Here is a 27,696-nt window from a genome sequence, read left to right as displayed (position 1 = left end):
ATTCTTAGATTAAGTTTATTGTATTCATTCCAACCGGCCTTCCATCATTTTTAAATGAAATTTTGATCCCCAATGAGCTTGATTAGCAGGAGAATTGTACCATGCGTTTTGTCCCATTGGTTTGTCATTCCCTTAAATTTTTGACAACCAACTTCAGAAATCGCTCTCAAGATTTCTACATTCGGCATTGCTCGTTATTTATATCAATAAAATACTGTGGTTTGATTGATTCTTAACTAATTGTTTGATTAACAAAATGCTAATCTTGTTTCGATTAGCCTGCATAATACATGGCACGACAGAGCTATCTCACACACACCAGCTTTTTCTCTTCTGCATCACCTCACAGCCATTTGCCTTGTTTGCATTCTTCCAACTTCAAATAACTCCAAACACACACACACTCTCTCTCTCTCTCTCTACACACACACACACACACACACACACACACACACACACACACACACATACATATATGTTTTGTATAAAAGTTTGCAGATAAATTTATATGTGACAGCCGTCTCTTCTGAAAAATAGATATCCAAGCCAATGATCGATCCTCTTAGATTCTGAAATCATTCCAGATACCAAATTTGAAGTTTTTGAGCATCCGTTCTCCACAGAAACACAAGCACTAAGAACACATAATCTTCCCGAGGACGGTTTAAGGAGGGCATAATTCTGGCATCTAAATCTACCCTTTTGTTTATGATCCTTAAAACCCACCCTCCATGGCCAAACTTGTGTTGAATTTCCATCGTCTTAATCCGATGAAATATCACAAACCGCCCCTTATGATAGTACTCTTTCTTTTCCTCAGTGCCTTAAATTTTTCCTTCTCACAAACCCCAGATATTAAGTGTGTCCTTGATGTTCAAGACTCTTCAGAGTGGCGCAGCACGAGTTGTGAAGAAGGAAATTGGGGTGGATTTATCAGCAATTGTTGCGGAGCAGCTTTTGATGATTACTTATACGCCTTGGGGCACAGGGCAAACCGGACGGAGCACAGGGCATCCCGGACAGTGCAGCTCTTCTTAAACTCGACAGAGCAGACAAACTGCTTAATTTCAATGAAGGATATTAAAGATGGTGTTTTGAGTTGTGGAATTGACAAGCTAACAAGTGGAGCCGGCGGATGCTCTGACTACACGAAAGTAGATGTTTTCGACAATCTGGGGAACACACTGGAAAATTTAGATGAAGATTGTAAGCTTTTGGGCATGGGAGAAAAGTCCGAGCAGGATCAGGCTTGTAGTGCATGTCTCAGAAGGTGGGAAGAGATTGTGGCATCGTCGGAAAATGAGTCGTCGTCGTCAAAACTTGAAGCTGATATTTGTGGTTTTGCAGTTTTGGTAACTTTAACAAGCAGGAGGATTGATGATAAGAATTGGGTTTCAGCACTGTATGAATGCCTTGGGGATCAGAAACTTTCAGAAGGTATGGGCTGTCAAGAAAGAAACTGATACTATTTCATGTCTTCATTTTTCACAACAGTAAGTTGTATCATTTTGTTAAACTGTTGGAACTGCTTCCTACGGAAGCCCTTCTGCTATTAACTCATAAGCGCTTTTACTAAGGAGTGGATTTAGAAACAGTAGTCAGAAACGCTTTTGGTTGTAAGAGAATTCCTTTAGCCCTTTTAAAAAGCAGTCCCAAACAGACCCTAAACTGGAGCTGAGTCTCGCCTTTGCTTCTGTTGCAGATGTGCAGAGAAGTTCAAGAAGTACGGGCGTAAACTTGAGAACAGGTAATCTAACTTCCTAATTGTCACCACAACCATGTACGGGAAGTTGCTGGCAGTTTTTTTTCTTAAGATCAGTCGTGATGGTGTTTTGATTAATTTCATGAGAATGTCAGGTCTGTGGATTCTATGTGGAGGTGTGGCAGGAATTACAGCAATAATTCTCATTGCAACATGGACCTTATGCAGAAAAAGGACTCAGGAGAGTATTTTAGCTCGAAAAGATGGTATTTCTGCAACAAGTTTGATATCTTACTAGGAATTAACATAACAATTGTGAATTATTGCTTACCTTTTTTTACCGGACAGCATCAAATGATTTACTGTCTGAAGAATCCGTCAGCCTTAAGATATCAAGCAAGGAAATCTATTCGGCGACCGACAATCTAAGCGCAGTCAACTTCATTGGGCAAGGCGGAGCTGGTAAGAATCTTCCAGAACGGTAAGAATATTGGTTAGTTTTACGTAGGGTTTCAGTTAGTTCGGATATGAGTTTGAATACGTTGAGTAGTTCAGGAGCGACTCGAAAATGGCCATATTGTTTGGGTAATTTTTATGTAGTTAATCCAAAGTTTCCTTTCTGATACCATCTGATAATATTTCCAGGAAAGGTATATAAAGGCATACTATCAAATGGGAAACATGTTGCAGTGAAGCACATAATCAACGATGGATCTGTTGAGACATTCATCCGCGAAGTCACGAGCCTTTCCGATGTTAGACATCCAAACCTTGTAGCTTTGCTTGGCTCTTGTGAGGATGTAGAAGAATATTTCCTGGTCTATGAACTGTGTCAAAATGGGAACCTTTCGGAGTGGCTATTTGGTAAGTTTCCATTTCCATTCGCGTAGATTTTCTCTAGCATTTTCATCATTCGGAAAGCCAATTCAATCAAAGCTGATTGCAGGTAAAGATAAAAATCTGCCATGGAGAACGAGACTCGAGCTTGCAATTGACAGTGCTAGGGGCCTTTGGTTTCTGCACACTTATCCGGGAGGCTGCATTGTTCACCGTGATATCAAGGTAGGAATTTTTTTTTTTCTTTACACCGCCTCTGTAGCTGTTCATTTGCCACTCATTTCATCAAACTTCTTTTCTTGTCGCGTCCCAACTGGCAGCCAACAAACATTCTCATTGACGAAAACTTTCAAGCAAAACTGTCAGACTTCGGGTTATCTAAAGTTATGGACTTGGGACAGTCTTGTGTGAGCTCAGAAGTGAGAGGGACATTCGGTTATGTTGATCCTGAGTACCGAAAGAATCACCGCGTAAATGCTTCAGGAGATGTCTACAGTTTTGGAATAGTTCTTCTGCAACTTATCTCAGGGCGCAGGGTTATCAATCTAAACTCAAACAAACCAATGCCTCTTAGTAAAATGGTAACAAAGTTCATACTTTTTTCCCCACATATTGGCAAAACTATTTCGAGTCACTTATTCAGCCTCTTATGTTCCGTGTCTTTGTTCTTCAGGCAAGGGCTCTCACAAAAGGCGGTGATGTAACAGAATTCGCAGATCCCAAACTTAACGGGGAGTATTCGGTAGAAGCTTTTGACCTTGTGTTCAACCTAGCTTTGTCGTGCACAGGACTAAAGCTGCAGAGGCCAAGCATGGAGCAAGTGGTATCAAAACTTGAAAGGGCACTTGATACCTCAACCCGAAAACAGTCAGCTTCTTCTACCCTACCAATCAAGGCTGGAAATCGGAGAAACTCGAGCAGATAGTTTTGTAAATTGAAACAATCATGAATGATTTTAAATGGAAAAAGAATTACAATACATTGCAATATAACAATGATTTTGTACAAAAGCTTCATTGAAAAAAATAGAAGAAGCTGAGGTCGCTCTATTCTCTAGTTCCCTCCAAGCATTAGCAGCAGGGAAGAGCTCGTAAAGTTTACTCGTTGTACTTTTTTTTTTAGTCCTTAATATGAAGAATCTGTATTGATAGTACAGGTAGAGCAATAAGATTTCAATTAAATGTGCCTAATTTTTTCATTTACACGCTTTTGGGATCTATGTATTAATCGACGATGCAATCATTGGCAGAATATTTAACTGTAAATTTACTTCATTAGACCCAGAAAAAACTGTCGTGTGAGCCTCCAAAACTTCCATATTTACGATGGTAAATGAAAGTAAAAAAAATCTTCCGTACTTTTGACATGTCTAAAGGAGCTGTTTAGATGTTCTTGGATGAAACCTTCGATTTTCCAAAATCAGCGATAATCTATCAGATTAAACTGTCTGATTTGTACCCCTTGTTAGCTGGATTAAACTCTCTCAATTTCTTTGCCCGAGTGTCTTTGTTTGCATGTGGACGAACACAGTGCAATGCATGTGTAAGAAAAGTGAGCAAAATAAATTGTTCTTACTCGCTATCGATATGAGATGATTTCTTATCAAGGGTTCAAATACAAGATGAATCTTCTTTTATCGGAATCTTACCTCAACGTTGAGAATGTATTAAACAGTTCCATAGAGTGTCGTGACATTGGCATCAACAACTTGAAGTCCTAAGGAATCCATATTCTCCATCAACCTTGCAAACCCGCCTCGGTTCTGCTCAGAGAGCAGCTTAATCAAGCACTCTCTTCTGCCAGTCTGGTTCGCTTCCATTTGCACCAAAGACACGTGGGTGTTGGGAAAATAGCGGCTTCGTAGAGTGTTTCGAGTTGGGGAAGGCTAATGGGAGTGCGACCCGGGTACCGTCGATTATGGGAAGGGAAAGTGTACGTGAAGAGAGGTCGCCGGCGGTCGAGAGAGTCGACAGGGGGTAGGGGGTTCTAATTACGTGGAATTATTTTTAATTGTTGTGGGAGAAATAATATAATTTGGAAATGATTAAATTGTGTTTTACAATTAATTTATGCCAAGTCGAAGGTGTTAATTAGTTATGACTTGTGAAGAGAGGAAGGGAAGAAGAGACTTCCCTTTTGATTTTAATGATTATTGTGATTTCAGCGTAAATTTCTAATAAAGATAATGTCTGTTTATAGTAGGAGTGGACTTGCTTCAAAATCATGAAGAATGAGCAATCAAGAATGAACAAGTGGTGTGAGTACCACATTTCGTGAATGTTTATATTGTCACCAAATAGAATGGTCGAGTTGATCGAATGTTTTATACAAATGTATAGGACTATGTTTGATTAAAGAGTGATTAGTTGGAAACAAAATTTTTGATAAGCTCACTTTGGAGAAAGTCTAAAAAAAATATCATAAAAGCAACAAAAATTTATTGAACACTATTTGATTTTTGAAGACAATTCCATTATTGAATATGCCTCAATGTAGCGTTGAAAAAAAAAAAAAAAAGAGGAGGGATCGGTCTGACACTAATGATTGGTACTCGGAGAAATGGCTACCTTTCTAGTGACAGCTCTTGTGGATAATCGGTAGAGAACTAACGATCATATCATTTTCAATTTTATTTATTTATTTTCATTGAATTTTTTTTCTTCTTACATTTCTTTATTTAAATTCAAATACCTTTAGATTTAGATTTATATTCTTGTTTTTTGTGTGTCAAGCAGCCCCATTTTCAGTGCTGTATTTTTTGTGCTTCGAGTCGACATCAGCTTGTGCGACGGATCCCGCCTCGTTTTGCATGCCAGAAGCTGCCACATTTTTTATGAGCAGAGTTTGACTCGTTTTACGTGAATAGAACCCACTTTTTTTGTGTGACATGAGCTCACCTCGTTTTGCGTGCATGAAGCCCACTTTGCTTTTCCTACATCCAGGTTCGCCTTGTTCTGCGTGTGCAGAGTCTGCCTCATTTGGCGTGCGTGCCTAACACCCACATTTGTTTGTTAAAAGTTCAAATTTTTTATTTTTGCGAAATATTTTTTGGGAGCATTGCTTTATTTACGAATTGTAAAATCAACTAAAAATCATGAGTGTCAACCCACATTTTTGTCATAAATGTAAAAATTTCATTTTCGCGAAATATTTTTCATGAGCATTAGGTTAAATTTTTAACGAATTTGAAAGCAGTTTTACGGTTTATTAAGCAACAAATGTATATTTAGTAGAATATTTAATCCGAAAACTAAAAAAATAAGTAAAAAATATAGTAGTACGGCCCAAAACATTGTCAAATGGGGTTCTACACTCAAGAATGTCAATGGAAAGTCTCAACTTAATTTTCAAAATTTCATAGTAAGGCGAAGGTGAAAATAAATAGATTGAATAGTGATTTATGTACAAATTTGCAAAACTGACTGAAAACAATGAGGGTTAAAAACCCACGATTTTTTGTAAAAAAAAATACAAATTTTTTATTTTCCCAAAATACTTTCCGTGAACATTTAAGGAAATCTTTATAATGTATTTGGAAGTGGATTTACAATTTATTGAGCAACAAATATATATTTAGTAGAATATTTAAGCTCAAAAATAAAAAAATAAGTGAAAAATATAGCAAAATATGGCAGTGAGGCCAAAACATTGTCAAATGGGGTTCCAACCTCAAGAATCTCTACGGAAGTCTTACCTTAATTTTTAAAACTTTACGGTGAGGCCAATATGAAAATAAATGGATTGAACAAATGATTTAAGCCTTGGGTTCAGTTGGCTCTGTAGATGCTAAAAGGTTTTGGATTTAGTTGGCACATGGTTAGATCAACGTATCATAATTATCAAAACAACTAATTAACATACTATTAATGACAGAGAGAGTAAGACACATTAATCATGTAAACTGAGCCGTGATTTGTGATTTGAAAAGGAGAAAATGATGAATCAACAAACCATGGAAAGTTGATTTGCCAGTAGACCAACCACTTAACCAACAATTAATTCAACAGAAACATTTCTAGAGTTCGTCACAAAGAAGCAAAAGTTTTTATCACCATCATCATCACCACCCTAATGCCATCATGACATCACAGCCACTTATTTTGATGCAGTTCTCCATTTGTTTTTGGCAACGACAAAAAAAGCTTATGAAGTTCATAGCCATGCAGGATTCTTCAGGGGGGTGACAACAGCCTTGACTTGCAAGTAATTGGAAAGACCATAAATGCCCTTCTCTCTTCCGATTCCACTCATCTTGTACCCTCCGAAAGGAATAGAGGCATCAAAGACATCGAAGCAGTTTATAAATACACTACCGACGCGCAATGCGCGAGTCAATGTGTTCGCAGTGTCTATGTTTTGTGTAAAGACCCCTGCAGCAAGTCCATAGCGAGAGTTATTTGCCCTTTGTATCACCTCATTAAGATCCCTGCAATCAGCCATATCGTTAGTTCCAATGGAAGCGCCGGACGCTGTAATCACAGCAGGCATAGAGAAAGAGGATTTTATTGCTTACTTGTACTTCAAGATGGTCTGCACCGGACCAAATATCTCTTCGCGAGCTATTCGCATGTCATCCTACTCCACGAGATAGCAATGTTTAGATCAATATAAATATATAATCATGTTTCGGCTTCTCAATAAATATTATGGTTTTTATGATCTGCAACGTAAATTGGTACCTGAACATCTGAGAATACGGTGGGCTTAATATAGAAACCCTTTGTGCCAACCCTCTCTCCTCCGGTTTCCAGTTTAGCCCCAGCTTTAACACCGTAATCTATGTACTTCAGGATCTTCTCAAATTGGTCTGAATCGATCTGATTTAGAATACAAAACCGGAAATGCAGGTGAGGCTGTGTAAACAACATTCGACAGCAGTATGTTTAATGGTCAGAGATCAATAGAGGTGTCACTTGTTTTACCTGAGGACCTTGCTCAATGCCCCCTTTGAACGGGTCTCCAACAAGGCGCCTCTCAGCACGGGCTTTTGCTTTCTCTAAGAACTCGTCATATACTTTTTCATGTACAAAAGTACGAGAACCAGCGCAGCAGCATTGACCCTACAAACAGAGGTGTCATGTAATCAGCAAATGGATTTCTTTGCCCCTTAGAATCAAACTTTTTTCCGAAGACAATGCTTAGATACCTGATTAAAGAATAGAGCGAAATGTGCCATCTCAACAGCCTTATCTACATCAGCATCCTCACATACAATGAACGGGGATTTCCCGCCAAGCTCCAAAGTTACGGTCTTAAGATTGCTTTTGGCAGCCAATTCAAGTATTTTTTTACCGGTGTCAGTTGATCCAGTAAACGCAACCTGTGGAAGGATGAACGGTAATTTTAGCAGGAACATCGCAATCAGATAACAAATTGATGCAAAGTTGCAAACTGGAACACTAGCAGACGCATTACTATTACTCGAATTCGTTGCAGCCTTTAGCAACATTTGTTCATCATGAATTTGGAGAAGTTATGCTTGAGCAAAAGATGTTATTGTGGATACAATAAATATTTGAGAAATTCTCAGTTCTTATGAACTTACATAAGATGGCTAATTACAAGAAAGAAGCTTACATTAATTATACATTACCTTATCAACGTCCATATGGCTGGCAAGAGATGCACCAGCAGTTGGACCAAAACCACTAACCACATTCAAAACACCCGGAGGAAGTCCGGCCTGTGAAAAAAAAAAACCAAAAGGAAAATCAATCAGTATTAGTAATTGAAAGATCAATGTGAAAGCTCATTCACATAATCCACTCGCAGGTTCAACTCAAAACAGAAAATTGTTAAAATCCGTCAAATCAGAATGAAAGGTAAAGCACCACAGTAAGCACGGAAAGGCGGATTATCTCTAAAAATTTCAACTGGACTTGAGACACCATTGAAGCAAATGAGACCACATCGAAGCAAACGCATGGGAAAGTGAACTTATCAAAAAGGGTAATGCAGAAAATTTTGATTCGTGAAGTACCTCTTGCAACAGGTTTGCTGCATATAGAGCAGACAACGGTGTCTGCTCTGCGGACTTCAGAACAATGGTGTTGCCGCATGCTAAAGCAGGCGCAACCTTCCAAGCAAACATGAGAAGAGGGAAATTCCATGGTATAATCTGACCTGCAACACCGATAGGTTCATGCAAGGTTTGCACATGATACTCTCCATCGGCTGGAACTGTGAGACCATGAATCTTGTCCGCAAATCCTGTGGTATATCCAAGATCAGATCATAAATTTTGTTCAAACCCCATAAAGCATAAGGTGTAGTTGTGTAAAAAGGTCCATACCAGCATAGTAACGAAAAAACCGAGCTAACATTGGTACTTCAATTTTAGCAGCCTGTTCAAATGGCTTCCCATTATCCCAAGTCTCAAGGGCTGCAATTTCATCATTGTGCTTTTCAATCAAATCAGCAAAGCGGAAAAGGACTCGTGATCTTTCCTGCAAAAAGATGTTCTATTAGAAAATTTGAACAAAGCACTGAACTTGAAACAATTCACATAACCATATACTATCATAGAACAAGTAAAATGAGTAGTTACATAAGCTGTCATCTTAGGCCACGGTCCTTCATCAAAGGCCTTGCGGGCAGCAGAAACTGCGCGGTTTACATCTTCAGCATCGCCTTCAGCGACATGAGCAATCACTTCCCCAGTCCGGGGGTCCAATGTGGGAAAAGTTTTCCCTGAGACCAAATCCAAGCGTCACACGAAGAACCAGAAAATGCTAAATTGAAGTTAAATTACAACAACATGAATGCTTGACACAATGCTGAGAAACACAAACTGTTAGACAACTCGTGAAGGAAAAGAAAGATCACCTGATGCAGAATCTACAAATTGTCCATTAATTAGAAGCTGAGTATAATTTACTTTGACGGATGGAGAGATTGGTGACTCAATGGAAGCATCGGTGCTATATTTACCAATTCCTCTAACCACAGAAGAAGACCTCCCTGGTTAAAATAAAATCAAGTCAATTGAGTAAAAAATATAAACGGTGTAAAACTACTAATGTCAAATATCCAGTCAGAAAATACCAACAAGACCAAAATTAAAGAAAAATACAGGAAGATAGACATTTATGATTATTAACATCTCTGTATTGAGGTGATATTTTAAACTACTCTAATTTACGAAGTATGGAGACTTCAACTTAAATGCAAATAAACGGACACATTGTGCTTTGACCAATAAATCAAACTCATGTACACTTAAGTAACATATTTAATCACCAAATAGTGTGACAAATGACATAATAATTTGGTAGGAACATCTTTTGAGATAATCATGACTAATGTGACATATTGCTCGTTAAATAGAAGGGCTATTTCTCCTAAAAAATGAAAGTTGGCCAGCTGGGAACATAAATGATTGAGTCGAGATTCTTTTTAATCTTTATGTTTGGAGTCTAAGAATTTAAAGATTCGGATTGTTAAAAAAGAAAATAGAAGATTCGAACCTTAGGATGGGCTAGTAGAATGACTAATAAGAATAGTAAAATTTAAAATGAATGACTTGAATCCCTAAGATTACGTTTCGAGACACACAGATTCGGAAAAGATTTTATTTCTATATCATAGAAAGATACAGTGAGTGATTGAGAAAAGGCCAAAAGCCACCGTTGAGCTTGACGAATAAGAAAGGACAAGGATTGTCTGGAGTTCTTCTGTTTATTTGTGCGGTCACGTTAATATTTTATATTATTATTTATTTTTATCTTATTATTTTTATAAAAAAGTAATATAAAATATTAACATAACTTAACCGTGATCACACAAAATAGAAGGGCACGAGAGGGCACCGAAGGCAAACAATCTTTGTCCAATAAGAAAAGCTAAAAGTTAGAAATAGGGATAGTAGGCATACGTAAAGGGATTCTCTTCGGATCTCTTCCATCAAATCCATCAAATTAAAAGAATATGGGTTCTTCAAATTTGATTAAATGGCTAAAAACAAGAGCTCTTTTAAAAGTTATAATAACTTTAATCGTTTGATCAAATTTTAAGAGCTCGAATTCTTTGACTTGGTGAATATGATAGAAGAGATACGGATGGGATCCCTTTTCGCAGGCATACATCAGCCAGGAAAGAATAAGCCAGTGGTGGGGTCGGTTTCAGGGCCACTTGCACCAAAAAGATCAGATATACAAAAACGCATGCGTCTAAGTCTCCAAAATTCAACTTAATCCATCTGATGGAAATCCAAATTTTGTTTATTCAAACAAAGAAAATTTTAATCAAACCACAAGAAAAAAATAAAGGGAACTGATTTCAAATGACGAAACTAAACAAGTTATGTAGAAAGAAAAAAATGTGCAGAAATTATTTTTTATTCAAATGTCGATGTCAACTGAGGAAAACTCAAGAATTCAAGAAATACAGTTTATGATTATCAAATTCAACATGGGTTTTGTGTATTTTGCAAAATTTCTACACCCAAGTTCTGAAAATTTCGAAAAAGATTCAATATTTAGTTCTTCATCCTTCATTTTTCTCACCAACCAAACAAACATGGCAGCTAATGCATGATATTACAAAATGCAGATCACAAACCGATCAGACCCGTCGACCATATGATCCAGGTAGCAGAATATAAACAATAAAAAAAAACACAACAGATCGAAAAGGCGTTGGAATTGGGGAATTGGGTTAGTAGATTGATTACCTTTGGAAAACATAGAAGCAGAAGTGAAGGAACGATTCAAAAGCGAGCCGACCCTCCGAGTCGCCATGATTGATAGTTTGCAGCACCACCACTGATCTCTTGCTCTCTCAAGGTGACAGGTGACGGGCTTCAAAGTGCAACTCCAAAAGTGTGATACATATAATATGAGAGAGAGAGAGAGAAAGAGAGAGAGAGGCTTCAAAATATATAATTATACAAAATCAAATGCGTATCAACAGTTAATGGGAATTCCACAAAGATAGGCGTTTCTTCTGCTGCTGCATATTCAAGGTTGCAAACTTTATTGTGTAATATTATTGTATTATTGAATTGTTATTACTGATTGGCTCGTGAATCATGGTCAACCCACCACACACACGAGAGATTTTCAATGTGATCCGAACATAAAATAATACGTCAGATCGTATATATGTAGTATTTCGAGCATATTGAAAAATCAATTTAAATGAAAAATGAAAGCATGTAAAATCTTCATGTTTATGTTTCTTGGATTTGGATCTCATCTAGATTTTCTTTATGAAGATCCTAGAAATCCTCTTTGTGAGAATTCTAGATATTCTCTTTCACTTCTTATCCGTCTATCATACATTGTGCAGTCAGAAATCATTTTGAAATTTTTATTTAAAATTACATACAAACATTATCTAACGAAAACTGACCGCACGACTACCTGAACGGTGAGGATGTTAAGATGGCAAGAAAGTCGATTTGAAGTGAGAATTATCATTGTGGCCGGAATATATGGTAGAATATCACATGTTATTATATAGTTATAAAAAAAATTCTTTTCAACTTATCTCTTAAATTGTATAATATGTGTGTGTTCTACCTTGTATTCTGGCACACTGAAAAACCTCTCCAACTTGGGAGAACGTTCCCATTTGGCACTCGTAATTGACTTATATAAGTTTAGGTGTCCAAATTGATAACTACTGGCGTTTGTGTGGCATAAAAATGGTCACACTTGTGATCTTCATCAAGTCAAACAGATCTTAGAAGATAGTGTGTTTTGGAATTGCGACTTTTACAAAGTAACTTTCTGCTATTAAATGATATTCTTTGGGTGATAAATGTACGCTTGTCAAACCAGAGAGATATGATCATACACCAACTCAAAGTCTCAATTAAAATTGAGACTTTGAGTACCTTTAGAACTAAAGTTAAGAATCTTGCTCTTGAGTGCAACACCTTGATCTTGAGTGCAACATCTGTCTTGGAGAAGGAAATCTTAGGTAGGGCCGTAGAGCTCCTTGATTAGGGAAACTCTCATATTGGGTTAGACCAGCGTGAGGTCGAATGAGATCAAAATACATAAGGTCTGTTATTATTTTTGTGGAGAATTGCCCTACGAATAACGTGATCGGGTGTTCCTACACAGGATTTTCGCGATTCTTAGGTTAAGTTTATTATACTCATTCCAATCGGTCTTCCACTATTTTTAAATGAAATTTTGACCTCCAGTGAGCTTGATTAGCAGGAGAATTGTACCATGCGTTTTGTCCCATTGGTTTGTCATTCCCTTATTTCTTAACAACCAACTTCAGAAATCGCTCTCAAGATTTCTACATTCGGCATTACTTGTTATTTATATCAATAAAATATTGTATTGATTCTTAACTAATTGTTTGATTAACAAAATGCTAATCTTGTTTAGATTAGCCTGCATAGTACATGGCACGACAGAGCTATCTCACATACATCAGCTTCCTCTCTTCTGCATCACCTCACAGCCATTTGCCTTGTTTGCACTCTTCCAACTTCAAATAACTCCAGACACACAAACACACTCTCTCTCTCTCTCTCTCTCTCTCTCTCTCTCTATATATATATATATATACATACACACACACACACATATATATGTTTTGTATAAAAGTTTGCAGATAAATTTATATGTGACAGCTGTCTCTTCCGAAAAATAGATATCCGTAAGTTCGGGTCTGAGTTTGAATATGTTGAATAGTTCAGGAGCAACTCGAAAATAGCCATATTGTTTGGGTAGTTTTTATGTAGTTAATCCGAAGTTTCCTTTCTGATACCATCTGATAATATTTCCAGGAAAGGTATACAAAGGCATACTATCCAATGGGAAACATGCTGCAGTGAAGCACATAATCAACGATGGATCTGTTGAGACATTCATCCGCGAAGTAACGAGCCTTTCCGATGTTAGACATCCAAACCTTGTAGCTTTGCTTGGCTCTTGTGAGGATGTAGAAGAATAATTCCTGGTCTATGAACTGTGTCAAAATGGGAACCTTTCGGAATGGCTATTGGGTAAGTTTCCGCTTCCATTCGTGTAGATTTTCTCTGGCGTTTTCATCATTTGGAAAGCCAATTCAATCAAAGCTGATTGCAGGTATGGATAAAAATCTGATATGGAGAACAAGACTTGAGCTTGCGGTTGACAGCGCTAGGGGTCTTTGGTTTCTGCACACTTATCCAGGAGGCTGCATTGTTCACCGTGATATCAAGGTAGGAACATATCTTTCTTCTTGACGCCGCCTCTGTAGCTGTTCGTTTACCACTCTTTTCATCCGACTTCTTTTCTTGTCGCATTCCCAACTGGCAGCCAACAAACATTCTCATTGATGAAAACTTTCAAGCAAAACTGTCAGACTTCGGGTTATCTAAAGTTATGGACTTGGGACAGTCTTATGTGAGCTCAGAAGTGAGAGAGAGGCACATTCGGTTATGTTGATCCTGAGTACCGAAAGAATCACCGCGTAAATGCTTCAGGAGATGTCTACAGTTTTGGAATAGTTCTTCTGCAACTTATCTCAGGGCGCAGGTTATCAACCTAAACTCAAACAAACCAATGCCTCTTAGTAAAATGGTAAGAAAGTTCATTCTTTTTTACCCACATATTGGCAAAACTATTTCGAGTCACTGATTCGGCCTCTTATGTTCCGTGTCTTTGCCCTTCAGGCAAGGGCTCTCACAAAAGGAGGTGATGTAACAGAATTCGCAGATCCCAAACTTAACGGGGAGTATTCGGTAGAAGCTTTTGACCTTGTGTTCAACCTAGCTTTGTCGTGCACAGGACTAAGCTGCAAAGGCCAAGCATGGAGCAAGTGGTATCAAAACTTGAAAGGGCACTTGATACCTCAACCCGAAAACAGTCAGCTTCTTTTACCCTACCAATCAAGGCTGGAAATCGGAGAAACTCGAGCAGATAGTTTTGTACATTGAAACAATCATGAATGATTTATTAGTGATTTTAAATGGAAAAAGAATTACAATACATTGCAATATAACAATGATTTTGTACAAAGCTTCATTGAAAAAAAATAGAAGCTGATCATATCATACATACAGTCATTTTGAAAAAACCGAGCCAATAACGAAACCAAACCAGACAGAAAATCAAACTAAAATAACACGATATATACACAGGACCCTGGATAATGTAAGTAACCCCACAAATATTCGGGGTTACCTAACGTGAACGAATCGCTCTTGTGGAAGAACCGGAGAGATTGAGCCGGATGACCTTTCATGGAACTCATGCAGGACCCTGATGAGAGAACTGGCCTTTCTGCTTGCTCGGGATGTGCCTTCGCTTAGTTGGGAATACAAAGATCCCATAAGCGAAGGGCTCTTCGCTAGAAGAGCAACCACATCTCCGCTGCCATTTACACAAAGAGCAAGCAACAGAGATACACAGAACTCCTTCCCTGCCCTTGGAATGGAGGAGTTCAGTATCCCCACAATCGAATCCAATGCTTTGCAATGCAAAATTGCAATCGATCCATCAGCTTTCTCTGCGAGAGTTGACAGAATTTCCAGAGCATGCATGACGAGAGCTTCACTATCAAATGATGTTAAGACATGAACGAGCAGAGGAACTACTCCTGCTGCTATCACCCTCCTATGATTTGCAGGGCGTGTGAGGAGCCCAAAAATCGCAACCAATGCGTTTTTCTTGGCCTTATCAGTCCCATCCTTGATCAGCGCCATCAAAGCCGGTATGGCATCTGCATTTTCTCCGATCAATCTCCTGTACTCCTCGATCGAAGCGAGGTAAAACAATGTGCCAGCAGCATGCTGCCGAGCCTCTGATTTGAGACCTTTCTTCAACACATCTACCATCAAATTCAGACCCCCATTTTCGACAATCACGGCCTTGCTTTTCGAATACTTCGAAATATTCAGCAAGGATGCAATGGCGTTCTCTTGAGTCACCGAATCAGCTGAACACAACAGCTTTAACAAATGTGGAACCACACCGGCTTCAACCAAACAAGACCTGTTAAAAATGTTTGTTTTCGTAAGAAGCCGGATTTCATAAGCAGCCTTGTTCTGCTCTTCTACTGTCCCAACCGCAAGCCTTCCATTAAGAAACTCGGCCACCATTTTCATGGCTCCCTCATCTGCCAAACTCCCTGCAACTGCAAGCCTAGCCCTCCCAATGTCGCGATTTCGATGACCCGAATCAGCAAACGCACCACCATTTTCGAAACAGTGCTGCTGGATCAACCTCTTCAGCGCCAAATTCGGCACCACTTCCGTGTTCTTGAGCTTCTCCCCTGTCTTGGGACAAATGAGATTGCCAGCTCTGAACCATTTCGCAATCGAGCACCGATCGTAGCTCTGCCCTGTTGCTACCGTCACCGGATCAGCCATGATTTCCAGCGAAATCGGGCACCGGAAATCTTCTAAATTGAAGCAACCCACCGCCTCGCCGCCACCGCATTTGGTCTCGGATCTTCGACCCGGTTCCCCATCGACAACATCGAACAACACACATCGACAGTAGCACATCAACCCCTTCAGGCTGCTCAACAAGGCCACCTCTCTCTTCTCCTCGCTCAAATTCTCGAGAACAATTTCCGAATCCAAGAACTTGACTTGCTTCTCACACTTGCTCCACTTCCTAATCCCGAGAAACTCGAGAACCCGTTTCAAATCTCCCACGCCCGGAACGACCCGTTTCTGAAACCCGGACAAAACGGACCATACCGCCGACGCGACCCGAATATCATCCGGGTCGACTTCATACCCCGCCTTTCGCGCTTGCCTGGCCACCAATTCCACGTGCTCCTTGACCTCGACGGCGGCGCTGACCGACCCGAGAGGGAGAACATCGATAGCCGTACCCATGGCCCGACTCAGGACACGGAATTGACTCGCCACGAGACTCGAATTCATCAGCATCCATACCCGGGCGTCGTCCCTGGCCAAGTCTTCCAGCAAGAACTGAACTTTCTGGAAGGCCAAGTGGAGCTCCGACAAGCTCAGAACCGCGGAGGCCGGAAGACCCAACGACCCGTCTCGGACTTCTTCGAGAAAAACCCGTACGACTCCGACTTGTCGGATTATTTCCCGGGCGTTTCTGGCGTTGCTGGCCATGAACTTCGGCTTGAAAGAGCAAATGTTGCGGGTGAGAGCGATGAGCGACGTCAGGAGTGTCTGCGGAGCTATGGCTTCGCAGGGATGAACCGCCGGGTATGTGAGAATCCGGCGACCCGAACCGTTAGATCTTTGGATCATCGAAAAGAAAGGATGAAAAGGTCTGTTCCTTAGAGTTGGTTGGTTGTTTGTTTGCTTGTTTGGGTTCAAGAACTTGACGTCCGTGAGTTTATGTTATACGGGACACGTGTTGGAAGTATGTTCGTCGCTGACGAATACGAGACATCCGAGGGCGCCATACTTGGGAGTTCACCGTTCGACACGTGTCCTGTGAGACACCTGGGTGTTGGGAAAATGGCGGCTTCGTAGAGTGTTTCGAGTTGGGGAAGGCTAATGGGAGTGCGACACTCGAGAGAGTCGACACTTTGGGTTCTAAGGTCATTTCCAATTGAAAGAAGGTTAAAGGGTTATGTTGAGCTCTATAGTCTTATAAAAAATTATATTTTAATCAATAATGTTAGGTCATATTTTATACTATTTTTAAACGAGGGGGTCAAAGAGTGCTAAACATAGTTCTTTGACAAAAAATCATCTACAACCGAGGAGGCCAAAGGATCATAGGCCAAACATAATTTATTATTTTAATTGAATTGAACTACCATATTAAAATAAGGTTTTCGAACATATTTTGAGTGTCACTTGTCACTAAAATAATAAGTTTTCGGATTTCTTATTTTTATAGAATGAAAAGGAAGTGAAAATTTGAAATAAAATAAGTTAAGATAGTATAGAATTGTGAAAAAAAGATGTGAGAAATGGGCTAGAAATGACTTAGGCGTTTATATATAAAAAAAAAAATAGAATTTTGTTTGTTTTTTTTATTTTATAAATTTCGTCAAAAAAAGAAAAGAAAAAGTCAAACAGTAACTTGATGTCAACATGACATCAGGTAGCATGTGCTTGGGCTGGCGGGCTAGTGGACTGGCTGCTCTTGGCCAGCTTTCGGTTGGAGACAGTATTTGTGTCAAAACGGGCGATTAGCCTTATGACCCTTAGGTCGAGTCCGTTTGAGATGACCTAATAATGTGGAATTATTTGGAGGAAGTTAACGTGGAATTATTTTTAATTGTTATGGGAGAAATAATATAATTTGGTATTGATTAATATTTAAAATTTTGTTTTTCAATTGATTTATGCGAAGTCAAGGGTGTTAATTAGTTATGACTTGTGAAGAGAGGAAGGGAAGAACAGACTTCCCTTTTGTTTTCAATGATTCTCGTGATTTGAGTGTAATTTTCTAACAGTTATGGAGAATTTAAAGTGTAATTATTTAGTTTCTTATGAGTGAAGAGAATAATTATAACATATTGAAGTCGTTGCATTAAAAATAGAGAAACGGAATAATTGTACAAATGGAAAATTTTGTCTAATAGAGATGATGTCCGTCTATATGTAGTGGGTGGCAAATAGCAGGAGTGGACTCGCTCCAAAATCATCGTATGTATAATGAAGAATGAACAAGTGGTGTGAGTACCACATTTCGTGGATGTTTATATCGTCACCAAATAGAATGGTCGAGTTGATCGAATAGTTTATACGAATGTATAGGACTATGTTTGATTGAGTGATTAGTTGGAAATAAAAATTTTGATAAGCTCACTTTAGAGAGAGCCTAAAAAAACAACATAAAAGCAACAAAAATTTATTGAACACTATTTGATTTTCGAAGACAATTCCATTATTGAATGTGCCTCAATGTAGCGTTGAAATAAAATAATAAAATAAAATTTTGAAAAGGAGGGATCGGTATGAAGACATCGATTGATATTTGTATAAATCACTACCTCGCTAGTGACATCTCTTGTGGACAATCAGTAGTGAAGTAATGATCAGATCATTTTCAATTTTATTTATTTATTTTCTGCTTTTTTCTTTTTTTCATTGATTTTTTTTTATCCTTACGTTACTTTATTTAGATTCAAATGCCTTTAGATTTAGATTTATATCCTCATTTTTCGTGTGCCAAGCCTCCCCCGTTTTGAAGGCCGCATTTTTTGTGCGCCAAGTCGGCCTCAGCTTGAGCGACAGAACCCGTCTCATTTTGCATGCCAAAAGACGCAGCATTTTCGATGAGCAGAGGCTGACTTGTTTTGCATGAATGAAGCCCATTTCTTTTTGTGTGCCATGAGCTTGCCTCATTTTGCGTACACGAAGCCCGTTTCACTTTTCCTACGTTCAGGTCTGTCTTGTTTTGCGTTCGCAGAGTCTACCTCATTTGGTGTGCATGCCTAACACACATGTTTGTTTGCTAAAAGTTCAAACTTTATTTTTGCGAAATGTTTTCCAGGAGAATCGATTTATTTACGAATTTGCAAAACCGACTAAAAACCGTGAGTACCCACATTTTTTTGTCATAAATGCAAAATTTTCATTTTCGTGAAATATTTTTCATGAGCATTAAGTTAAATTGTTAAGGAATTTGAAAGCATTTTTACGGTTTATTGAGCAACAAATGTATATGTAGTAGAATATTTCATCCGAAAACTCAAAAAATAAGTAAAAAAAATATAGTAGTGAGGCCCAAAACATTGTCAAATGGGGTTCTACACTCAAGAATGTCAATGGAAAGTCTCAACTTAATTTTCAAAACTTCAGAGTGAGGTGAAGGTGAAAATAAATGGATTGAATAGTGATTTATATACGAATTTGCAAAACTAACTGAAAACCGTGAGTGTTAACCCATTTTTTTGTAAAAAAAAATGCAATTTTTTTATTTTCCCAAAATATTTTTCATGAGCATTTAAGGAAATTTTTATAATGTATTACGATGTATATTTAGCAATTTATTGAGCAACAAGTGTATATTTAGCGGTGAGGCCCAAAACATTGTCAAATGGGGTTTCTACCCTCAAGAATCTCAACGAAAAGTCTTACCTTAATTTTCAAAACTTTACGGTAAGGTGAAGGTGAAATTAAATGGATTGAACGATGATTTAAGTTTTGGGTTCAGTTGGCTCTATAGACGCTAAAAGTTTTTGGATTCAGTTGGCACATGATTAGATCAACGTATCATAATTAACAAAACAACTAATTAACATACTATTAATTTTGACCAAAAAAAAAATTTGACAAAAAAAAAATTTAACATACTATTAATGGCAGATAGAGTAAGACACAATAATCATGTAAACTGAGTCTTGATTTGTGATTTGAAAAGGAGAAAATGATGCACCAACAAACCATAGAAAGTTGATTTGCCATTAGACCAACCACTAAAATACTGATCAACTTAACCAACAATTAATTACACAGAAACGTTTCTAGAGTTCATCACAAAGAAACAAAAGTTTTTATCATCATCATCATCACCACCCTAATGCCATCATGACATCACAGCCACTTATTTTGATGCAGTTCTCCACTTATTTTTGGCAAGGACAAAAAAAGCTTATGAAGTTCATAGCCATGCAGGATTCTTCAGGGGGGTGACAACAGCCTTGACTTGCAAGTAATTGGAAAGACCGTAAATGCCTTTCTCTCTTCCGATTCCACTCATCTTGTACCCTCCAAAAGGAATAGAGGCATCAAAGACATAGTAGCAGTTTATAAATACACTACCGACGCGCAATGCTCGAGTCAATGTGTTTGCAGTGTCTATGTTTTGTGTAAAGACCCCTGCAGCAAGTCCATAGCGAGAGTTATTTGCTCTTCGTATCACCTCATTCAGATCCCTGCAATCAGCCATATCGTTAGTTCTAATGGAAGTGCCAGACGCTGTAATCACAGCAGGATTTTATTGCTTACTTGTACTTCAAGATGGTCTGCACCGGACCAAATATCTCTTCGGAAGCTATTGACATGTCATCCTACTCCACGGGACAGCAATGTTTAGATCAATATAAATATATAATCATGTTTCGGCTTCTCGATAAATATTATGGTTTTTATGATCTGCAATGTAAATTGGTACCTGAACATCTGAGAATACGGTGGGCTTAATATAGAAACCCTTTGTGCCAACCCTCTCTCCTCCGGTTTCCAGTTTAGCTCCAGCTTTAACACCGTAATCTATGTACTTCAGGATCTTCTCAAATTGGACCGAATCGATCTGATTTAGAATACAAAACCGGAAATGCAGGTGAGGCTGTGTAAACAACATTCGACAGCAGTATGTTTAATGGTCAGAGATTAATAGAGGTGTCACTTGTTTTACCTGAGGACCTTGCTCAATGCCCCCTTTGAACGGGTCTCCAACAAGGCGTCTCTCAGCACGGGCTTTTGCTTTCTCTAAGAACTCATCATATACTTTTTCATGTACAAAAGTACGAGAACCAGAGCAGCAGCATTGACCCTACAAACAGAGGTGTCATGTAATCAGCAAATGGATTTCTTTGCCCCTTAGAATCAAACTTTTTTCCGAAGACAATGCTTAGATACCTGATTAAAGAATAGAGCGAAATGTGCCATCTCAACAGCCTTATCTACATCAGCATCCTCACATACAATGAACGGGGATTTCCCGCCAAGCTCCAAAGTTACGTTCTTAAGATTGCTTTTGGCAGCCAATTCAAGTATTTTTTTACCGGTGTCAGTTGATCCAGTAAACGCAAACTGTGGAGGGATGAACGGTAATTTTAGCAGGAACATTGCAATCAGATAACAAATTGATGCAAAGTTGCAAACTGGTACATTAGCAGACGCATTACTATTACTCGAATTCGTTGCAGCCTTGAGCAACATTTGTTCATCATGAATTCGGAAAAGTTACGCTTGAGAAAAAGATGTTATTGTGGATATAATAAATATATGAGGAATTCTCAGTTCTTATGAACTTACATAAGATGGCTAACTACAAGAAAGAAGCTTACATTAATTATACATTACCTTATCAACGTCCATATGACTAGCAAGGGATGCACCAACAGTTGGACCAAAACCACTAACCACATTCAAAACACCTGGAGGAAGTCCGGCCTGTGAAAAAAAAAAAAAAACAAACAAAACAAAAGGAAAATCAATCAGCATTAGTAATTGAAAGATCAATGTGAAAGCTCATTCACATAATCCACTCGCAGGTCCAACTCAAAACAGAAAATTGTTAAAATCCGTCAAATCAGAATGAAAGGTAAAGCACCACAGTAAGCATGGAAAGGCAGATTATCTCTAAAAACTACTTCAACTGGAACAGAGACACCATTGAAGCAAATGAGACCACATCGAAGCAAACGCATGGGAAAGTGAACTTATCAAAAAAGGTGATGCGGTAAATTTTTATTCGTGTAGTACCTCTTGCAACAGAGTTGCTGCATATAGAGCAGACAATGGTGTCTGCTCTGAGGACTTCAAAACAATGGTGTTGCCGCATGCTAAAGCAGGCGCAACCTTCCAAGCAAACATGAGAAGAGGGAAATTCCATGGTATAATCTGACCTGCAACACCGATAGGTTCATGCAAGGTTTGCACATGATACTCTCCATCAGCTGGAACCGTGAGACCATGAATCTTGTCCGCAAATCCTGTGGCATATCCAAGATCAGAACATAAATTTTGTTCAAACCCCATAAAGCATGTGGTGTAGTTGTGTAAAAAAAGTCCATACCAGCATAGTAACGAAAAAACCGAACTACCATTGGTACTTCAATTTTAGCAGACTGTTCAAATGGCTTCCCATTATCCCAAGTCTCAAGGGCTGCAATTTCATCATTGTGCTTTTCAATCAAATCAGCAAAGCGGAGAAGGACTTGTGATCTTTCCTGCAAAATGATGTTCTATTAGAAAATTTGAACAAAGCACTGAACTTGAAACAATTCACATAACCATATACTATCATTGAACAAGTAAAATGAGTAGTTACATAAGCTGTCATCTTAGGCCACGGTCCTTCATCAAATGCCTTGCGGGCAGCAGAAACTGCGCGGTTTACATCTTCAGCATCGCCTTCAGCGACATGAGCAATCACTTCACCAGTCCGGGGGTCCAATGTGGGAAAAGTTTTCCCTGAGACCAAATCCAAGCGTCACACGAAGAACCAGAAAATGCTAAATTGAAGTTAAATTACAACAACATGAATGCTTGACACAATGCTGAGAAACACAAACTGTTAGACAACTCGTGAAGGAAAAGAAAGATCACCTGATGCAGAATCTACAAATTGTCCATTAATTAGAAGCTGGGTATAATTTACTTTGACGGATGGAGAGATTGGTGACTCAATGGAAGCATCGGTGCTATATTTACCAATTCCTCTAACCACAGAAGAAGACCTCCCTGGTTAAAGTAAAATCAAGTCAATTGAGTAAAATATAAACGGGGTAAAACTACTAATGTCAAATATCCAGTCAGAAAATACCACCAACACCAAAATTAAAGAAAAGTACAAGAAGATAGACATTTATGATTATTAACTTCTCTGTACTGACAGGTGATATTTTAAAGGAGAAATTATGTTCTCATCCTTCCTTTTACTTGATTAAAATCCTATTCATTTTCAATTTTTTTATCAAGGTCCTTGGGTATTAATAACATCATTAATTATTTTAATAATTTTTTTTTTTTTATTTCTAAATACATTCATTTAATGTTAAAAATGTTACTGTCACATCCCGGTCATGGGCGGATCATTTTCCGGGCCCGCTCCACCACCGTAGCACCATATTGTCCGCTTTGGACTTACCATTCTCTCACGGTTTTGTTTTTGGGAACTTACGAGCAACTTCCTAGTGGGTCACTCATCATGGGATTGCTCTAGCCCGCTTCTCGCTTAACTTCGGAGCTCCTACGGAACCTGAAGCCAGTGAGCTCCCAAAAGGCCTCATGCTAAGTAGGGATGGGAATATATATATATATATATATATATATATATATATATATATATATATATATATATAAGGATCACTCCCCTGGACGATATGGGATGTTACAGTTACAATTAGTATATTTATATTTATGACTAATTTTTTTATCATATATTTTTAGTTTTAGTTTGTACCCTTTTTTAATTTGTACCAATTTTCTTTTCAGTTTTAATTTGTACCCATATATTAATTTCTTTTTGTGCCCATATTTTTAAAGTTTATTTGTATTTATACCCATATTTTTTTTTTATTTGTACTTTTTATTTTGCTAAATGTACCCATGCTAATTATATGTACTCATTCATGTAAAACTTTTTAATCTTAAAATGTACTCATTCTTAAATATACCAATTTGTTATATGTAAAATGTACAATTTTTTATATAAAATCTATTCAATTTTTTTCTAATTCATTTTTAAACTTATATGGGTACATTCTTTTTTCTTTGATTTTAAAATGTATCCATGTCAAGTTTAATCGAAGAAATTTACTAATGTTATTAAGTCTAATATCTTTATTTTATTTTATGTGATTTTGAAGAATGTACCCATGTTTTGATAAAATTAATTTTTTGGTTAATTTTGATGAATGTACCCATGTTTACACACACACACACAATAGTATATTTATATTTTAATATTTTTAATTCCACAAATTATGGTTTTTTTTATTTAAAATCTCATTTACATAAACAACTAAAATTTCTAATTTTTAATTTTAAAAATACAGTAACGTACATAGAAATAAATTATCACATTAATTTCAGGAACCTTGATCAAAAATTCAAAACCAACAAGGTTTCAATTAAAGAATATTCATAACTAAGGACCGCATTCAAAGTCTCCCTATTTTAAACTACTTTAATCTATGAAGTATGGAGACTTCAACTTAAATGGAAATAAACGAACACATTGTGCTTTGACTAATTAATCAAATTCATGTATAATTAAGTAACATATTTAATCACCAAATAGTGTGACGAATGACATGATAATTTGGTAGGAACATCTTTTGAGATAATCATGACTAATGTGACACTAGCGTTCATGCACGCGCGACATTTTTTGAATCACGGCATACATGTTTTAAATGTATTTATATGCGTAAATTGACAAAAGAAAAGTCAAATGCTTGAAGTACATGAATAATCTTAGATCATGCTAGAATAAATCATTCATAAACCAATTAAAGCAGTTGAATTCACATAATAAAATCGGTCTCTAAATAATTTACACTAAGAATAGAGAAAATAATATTTAATAAACAATTGATTGAATCACATTATTGTTAGCCTATTGTGAGGCTAAGCCCACCCCTTCCCCTTAGTGTAGATAATATCATTTGTTAAAAAAAAAAAAAATTATTTGACAACTAATTTAACTACATTATTATCTGCGTGCGAAAAACATTTTTTATAATCGGCATTATAGGCCTCTTAAGATGTTTTAATCGTGTTTAAAAATAGAGAAATTAATATTTAATAAACTACTGATTGAATTATATTATTGTTAGTCTATTGTGAAGCTAAGCCCACCCCCTCCCCCTTAGTGTAGATAATATCGTTTGTTAAAATAAAAAATAATCATTTTACAACTAATTTAATGTAATTTAATCACATTATTATCCGCATGCGAAAAACGTTTTTTATAACCGGCATTACACGCATCTTAAAATGTTTTGATTGTGTTTAAAAATAGAGAAAATAATACTTAATAAATAACTGATCGAATCACATCATTATTAACCCATTGTGAGGTTAAGCCCACCCCCTTCCCCTTAGTGGTAGATAATATCGTTTGTTTAAAAAAAAAAAAAAATCATTTGACAGCTAATTTAATCACATTATTATCCATGTGCGAAAGACTTTTTTTATAACCGTCATTGCACGTCTCTTAAGATGTTTTAAATGTGTTTAAAATAGAGAAAGTAATATTTAATAAACAACTGATTGAATTATATTATTGCTAGCCCATTGTGAGGCTAAACTGATCTCCCTCCCCCTTAGTATAGATAATATCATTTGTTAAAAAAATAATCATTTGACAACTAATTTAATCACATTATTATCCGCGTGCGAATGACCTTTTTTTATAACTGACATTACATGTCTCTTAAGATGTTTTGAACGTTTTTTAAAATAGATAAATTGAATCACATTATCGCTAACCTATTGTGAAGTAATAATTAAAAAAAAATTTATTAAAAAAGTACAGTTAAAATGACGAAAATGATATTGCCTTATTTTATGCATTATTTTGGGATGACTTTGAAATTTTTTGTCTTAGGAGCATTTTTGTCAAATTATTTTTTATTGAAATTTAGTGACACCAAATCACTATTCACATTTTCCATTTGCTTTATATATAAATATTACTCGTTAAATAGAAGGGCTATTTCTCCTAAAAAATGCAAGTTGGCCAGTCGGGAACGTATATGGTTAAGTCAATATTCTTTTTAATCTTTATGCTTAGAGTCTAAGAATTCAAAAAATTCGGGTAGTTGAAGAGAGAAAATGAGAGTTTCGAACCTTAGGATGGGCCGATAGAATGATTGATAAGGACAATATGATTTAAAATAAATGATCTAAATATCTAGAATTGTCGTTTATGGACACAGATCCAGAGAAGATTTTTATTTCTATATCATAAAAAGATACAGTGGGTGATTGGGAAAAAGCTGAAAGCCACCGTTGAGCTTGACTCATTAGAAAAGCTAAAAGCCAGAAATAGGGATAGCAGGCATACATCAGCCAGGAAAGAACAAGCCAGTGGTGGGATCAGTTTCAGCGCCACTTGCACCAAAAAGATCAGAGATCCAAAAACGCAAGCATGTAACTCTCCAAAATTCAACAATCCATCTCATGGAAATCCAAATTTTGTTTATTCAAACAAAGAAAATTTTAATCAAACCACAAGAGAAAAATAAAGGAACTGATTTTACACACTTTTTTTCTTCTTCGAAAAAATCAAATGACGAAAATTAACAAGTTAGGTAGAAAGAAAATGAATGTGTGGAAATTATTTTTTATTCAAATGTCAATGTCAACTGACGAAAACTCAAGAATTCAAGAAATACAATTTATGATTATCAAGTTCTGAAAAATTCGAAAAAGATTCAATCTTCAGTTCTTCATCCTACGTTTTTCTCACCAACCAAACCAACATGGCAGCTAATGCATGATATTACAAAATGCAGAACACAAACCGATCGGATCCGTCGGCCATATGATCCAGGCAGCAGAATATAAACAATAAAAAAAACACAAAAGTTCGAAAAAGCGTTGGAATTGGGGAATTGGGTTAGTAGATTGATTACCTTTGGAAAACATAGAAGCAGAAGTGAAGGAACGATTCAAAAGCGAGCCGACCCTCCGAGTCGCCATGATCGATGGTTACAGCACCACCACTGATCTCTTGGTCTCTCAAGGTGACAGGTGACGGCCTACAAAAATAATTCTGAGGCTGGTTGATTTTTTATTATTTGAAAAAGAGAACTCTTTTACGGATCGGAAAAACTCATAGACATATTTTAAGTTGTTTCTCATCACTATTTAGCGATTCACCGATTCTAAGAGCTGAACTCAAAACGTGAAGTGTGAAATATGTGTTTAAAATACATCCCTAATCACTAAATCACCCGTGCAAGGCCGGTTGCATAAAGTGTTTGTTGCCTGACCAACTTTGACAAATCAAAACGTGTAATGGTGGATAAGTAGATAAGACTGAAAATTTTGGTTTGCTTTGGATAAGTTGGAATATTTAGTGGAATTAACTCAAGAAACTTTAACGAAAAATTGTTGGTACCGTTTACTTTAACGAAAAATTATATTTTTACATTAAAAAGTTAATTATGATACTATTTACTTTACCTTTTATTTTGTCTTTATCGTTAAAACTTAAAGTTTTCAAATCATTTTTATTAGTTTTGTTTTAAATCAATTGGATGCAAGATAAGAACATTACGACGACAAAAATCTGTACTTATAAAAAGTATGTTACTGTTTGGAAAAAAGAAAAAGAAAATAAAAAGACTGTTATTGCCAAAAGAAAAGAGATTTTTTCAGTTATCATTTTCTCTTTTCTTTTTCTTTTTTTTTTGGGCAAAAGTTACCATTTTCTGAGTCAGTCCTTATATTCGTTCTTTGGAAACTCCTTGAAATTGATTAATTATCTTACTATTTGAGGCTTTTTTTCTATATAGGGTTTTGTTTTTCTTCTTTTATTGGAATTTTTTTTTAAGATGACAATTTCCCCAATTTT

The 27,696-nt window shown here is 37.0% G+C and overlaps 5 protein-coding genes and 1 pseudogene across 6 annotated transcripts; 3 read left to right on the top strand and 3 right to left on the bottom strand.

Annotated features, from left to right (window-relative positions):
• The first annotated feature begins 731 nt into the window (after positions 1-731).
• Positions 732-1,751, top strand: LOC108867672. The gene is made up of 2 exons (XM_048571702.1): positions 732-1,437; positions 1,711-1,751. The coding sequence occupies exons 1-2, from the start codon at positions 732-734 to the stop codon at positions 1,749-1,751; spliced, it is 747 nt and encodes a 248-aa protein (XP_048427659.1).
• A 27-nt stretch (positions 1,752-1,778) lies between these two features.
• LOC103953548 (probable serine/threonine-protein kinase PBL28) lies at positions 1,779-3,819 on the top strand. Its single transcript, XM_048571701.1, has 6 exons — positions 1,779-1,968; positions 2,051-2,164; positions 2,348-2,566; positions 2,649-2,764; positions 2,860-3,120; positions 3,213-3,819. Exons 1-6 carry the CDS (start codon positions 1,779-1,781, stop codon positions 3,462-3,464), a joined length of 1,152 nt encoding a protein of 383 aa, XP_048427658.1. The 3' UTR covers positions 3,465-3,819.
• Positions 3,820-6,431: 2,612 nt separating this feature from the next.
• LOC103953515 (aldehyde dehydrogenase family 2 member B7, mitochondrial-like) lies at positions 6,432-11,342 on the bottom strand. The gene is made up of 11 exons (XM_048571745.1): positions 11,211-11,342; positions 9,365-9,499; positions 9,087-9,229; positions 8,832-8,985; positions 8,520-8,749; positions 8,133-8,222; positions 7,686-7,859; positions 7,462-7,599; positions 7,219-7,356; positions 7,053-7,114; positions 6,432-6,965 (listed from the first exon to the last, which is right to left on the bottom strand). The coding sequence occupies exons 1-11, from the start codon at positions 11,275-11,277 to the stop codon at positions 6,692-6,694; spliced, it is 1,605 nt and encodes a 534-aa protein (XP_048427702.1). The 5' UTR covers positions 11,278-11,342; the 3' UTR covers positions 6,432-6,691.
• A 1,185-nt stretch (positions 11,343-12,527) lies between these two features.
• Positions 12,528-14,410, top strand: LOC125471373 (annotated as a pseudogene).
• Positions 14,411-14,534: 124 nt separating this feature from the next.
• LOC103953516 (U-box domain-containing protein 19) lies at positions 14,535-16,793 on the bottom strand. The gene has a single exon (XM_009365258.3). The coding sequence runs from the start codon at positions 16,722-16,724 to the stop codon at positions 14,667-14,669; it is 2,058 nt and encodes a 685-aa protein (XP_009363533.2). The 5' UTR covers positions 16,725-16,793; the 3' UTR covers positions 14,535-14,666.
• Positions 16,794-19,764: 2,971 nt separating this feature from the next.
• On the bottom strand, positions 19,765-26,993 carry LOC103953517 (aldehyde dehydrogenase family 2 member B7, mitochondrial). 2 transcript variants are annotated; one of them, XM_048571743.1, is made up of 11 exons: positions 26,753-26,993; positions 22,716-22,850; positions 22,438-22,580; positions 22,183-22,336; positions 21,870-22,099; positions 21,468-21,557; positions 21,021-21,194; positions 20,797-20,934; positions 20,554-20,691; positions 20,388-20,449; positions 19,765-20,314 (listed from the first exon to the last, which is right to left on the bottom strand). In XM_048571743.1, the coding sequence occupies exons 1-11, from the start codon at positions 26,817-26,819 to the stop codon at positions 20,041-20,043; spliced, it is 1,605 nt and encodes a 534-aa protein (XP_048427700.1). In that variant the 5' UTR covers positions 26,820-26,993; the 3' UTR covers positions 19,765-20,040. The 2 variants fall into 2 exon arrangements, with proteins under 2 accessions (XP_048427700.1, XP_048427701.1); XM_048571744.1 differs by lacking the exon at positions 22,716-22,850.
• Positions 26,994-27,696: the final 703 nt, after the last annotated feature.

This window comes from the organism of the source record quoted next, unplaced genomic scaffold (assembly GCF_019419815.1).
Source record: "Pyrus x bretschneideri cultivar Hongxiangsu unplaced genomic scaffold, Pyrus_bretschneideri_v1 Contig6, whole genome shotgun sequence".
In the NCBI taxonomy this organism is placed as follows: Eukaryota; Viridiplantae; Streptophyta; class Magnoliopsida; order Rosales; family Rosaceae; genus Pyrus; species Pyrus x bretschneideri.
Note: the sequence above shows the minus strand (reverse complement) of the source record. Positions and strands in the feature narration are given on the sequence as shown.

Coding starts and splice junctions, on each gene's coding strand:
- LOC103953515 (XM_048571745.1), bottom strand. CDS start 11,277: ATGGCGACTCGGAGGGTCGGCTCGCTTTTGAATCGTTCCTTCACTTCT. Junction 7,860..8,132: donor GCCATATGGACGTTGATAAG/GTAATGTATAAT, acceptor ATCCTTCCACAG/GTTGCGTTTACTGGATCAAC. Junction 7,357..7,461: donor GCATTGAGCAAGGTCCTCAG/GTAAAACAAGTG, acceptor ATTCTAAATCAG/ATCGATTCAGACCAATTTGA.
- LOC103953516 (XM_009365258.3), bottom strand. CDS start 16,724: ATGATCCAAAGATCTAACGGTTCGGGTCGCCGGATTCTCACATACCCG.
- LOC108867672 (XM_048571702.1), top strand. CDS start 732: ATGGCCAAACTTGTGTTGAATTTCCATCGTCTTAATCCGATGAAATAT. Junction 1,438..1,710: donor GGATCAGAAACTTTCAGAAG/GTATGGGCTGTC, acceptor GCAGATGTGCAG/AGAAGTTCAAGAAGTACGGG.
- LOC103953548 (XM_048571701.1), top strand. CDS start 1,779: ATGTACGGGAAGTTGCTGGCAGTTTTTTTTCTTAAGATCAGTCGTGAT. Junction 2,165..2,347: donor CATTGGGCAAGGCGGAGCTG/GTAAGAATCTTC, acceptor TAATATTTCCAG/GAAAGGTATATAAAGGCATA. Junction 2,567..2,648: donor CCTTTCGGAGTGGCTATTTG/GTAAGTTTCCAT, acceptor AGCTGATTGCAG/GTAAAGATAAAAATCTGCCA.
- LOC103953517 (XM_048571743.1), bottom strand. CDS start 26,819: ATGGCGACTCGGAGGGTCGGCTCGCTTTTGAATCGTTCCTTCACTTCT. Junction 22,581..22,715: donor ATTTGTAGATTCTGCATCAG/GTGATCTTTCTT, acceptor ATTTGGTCTCAG/GGAAAACTTTTCCCACATTG. Junction 20,692..20,796: donor GCATTGAGCAAGGTCCTCAG/GTAAAACAAGTG, acceptor ATTCTAAATCAG/ATCGATTCGGTCCAATTTGA.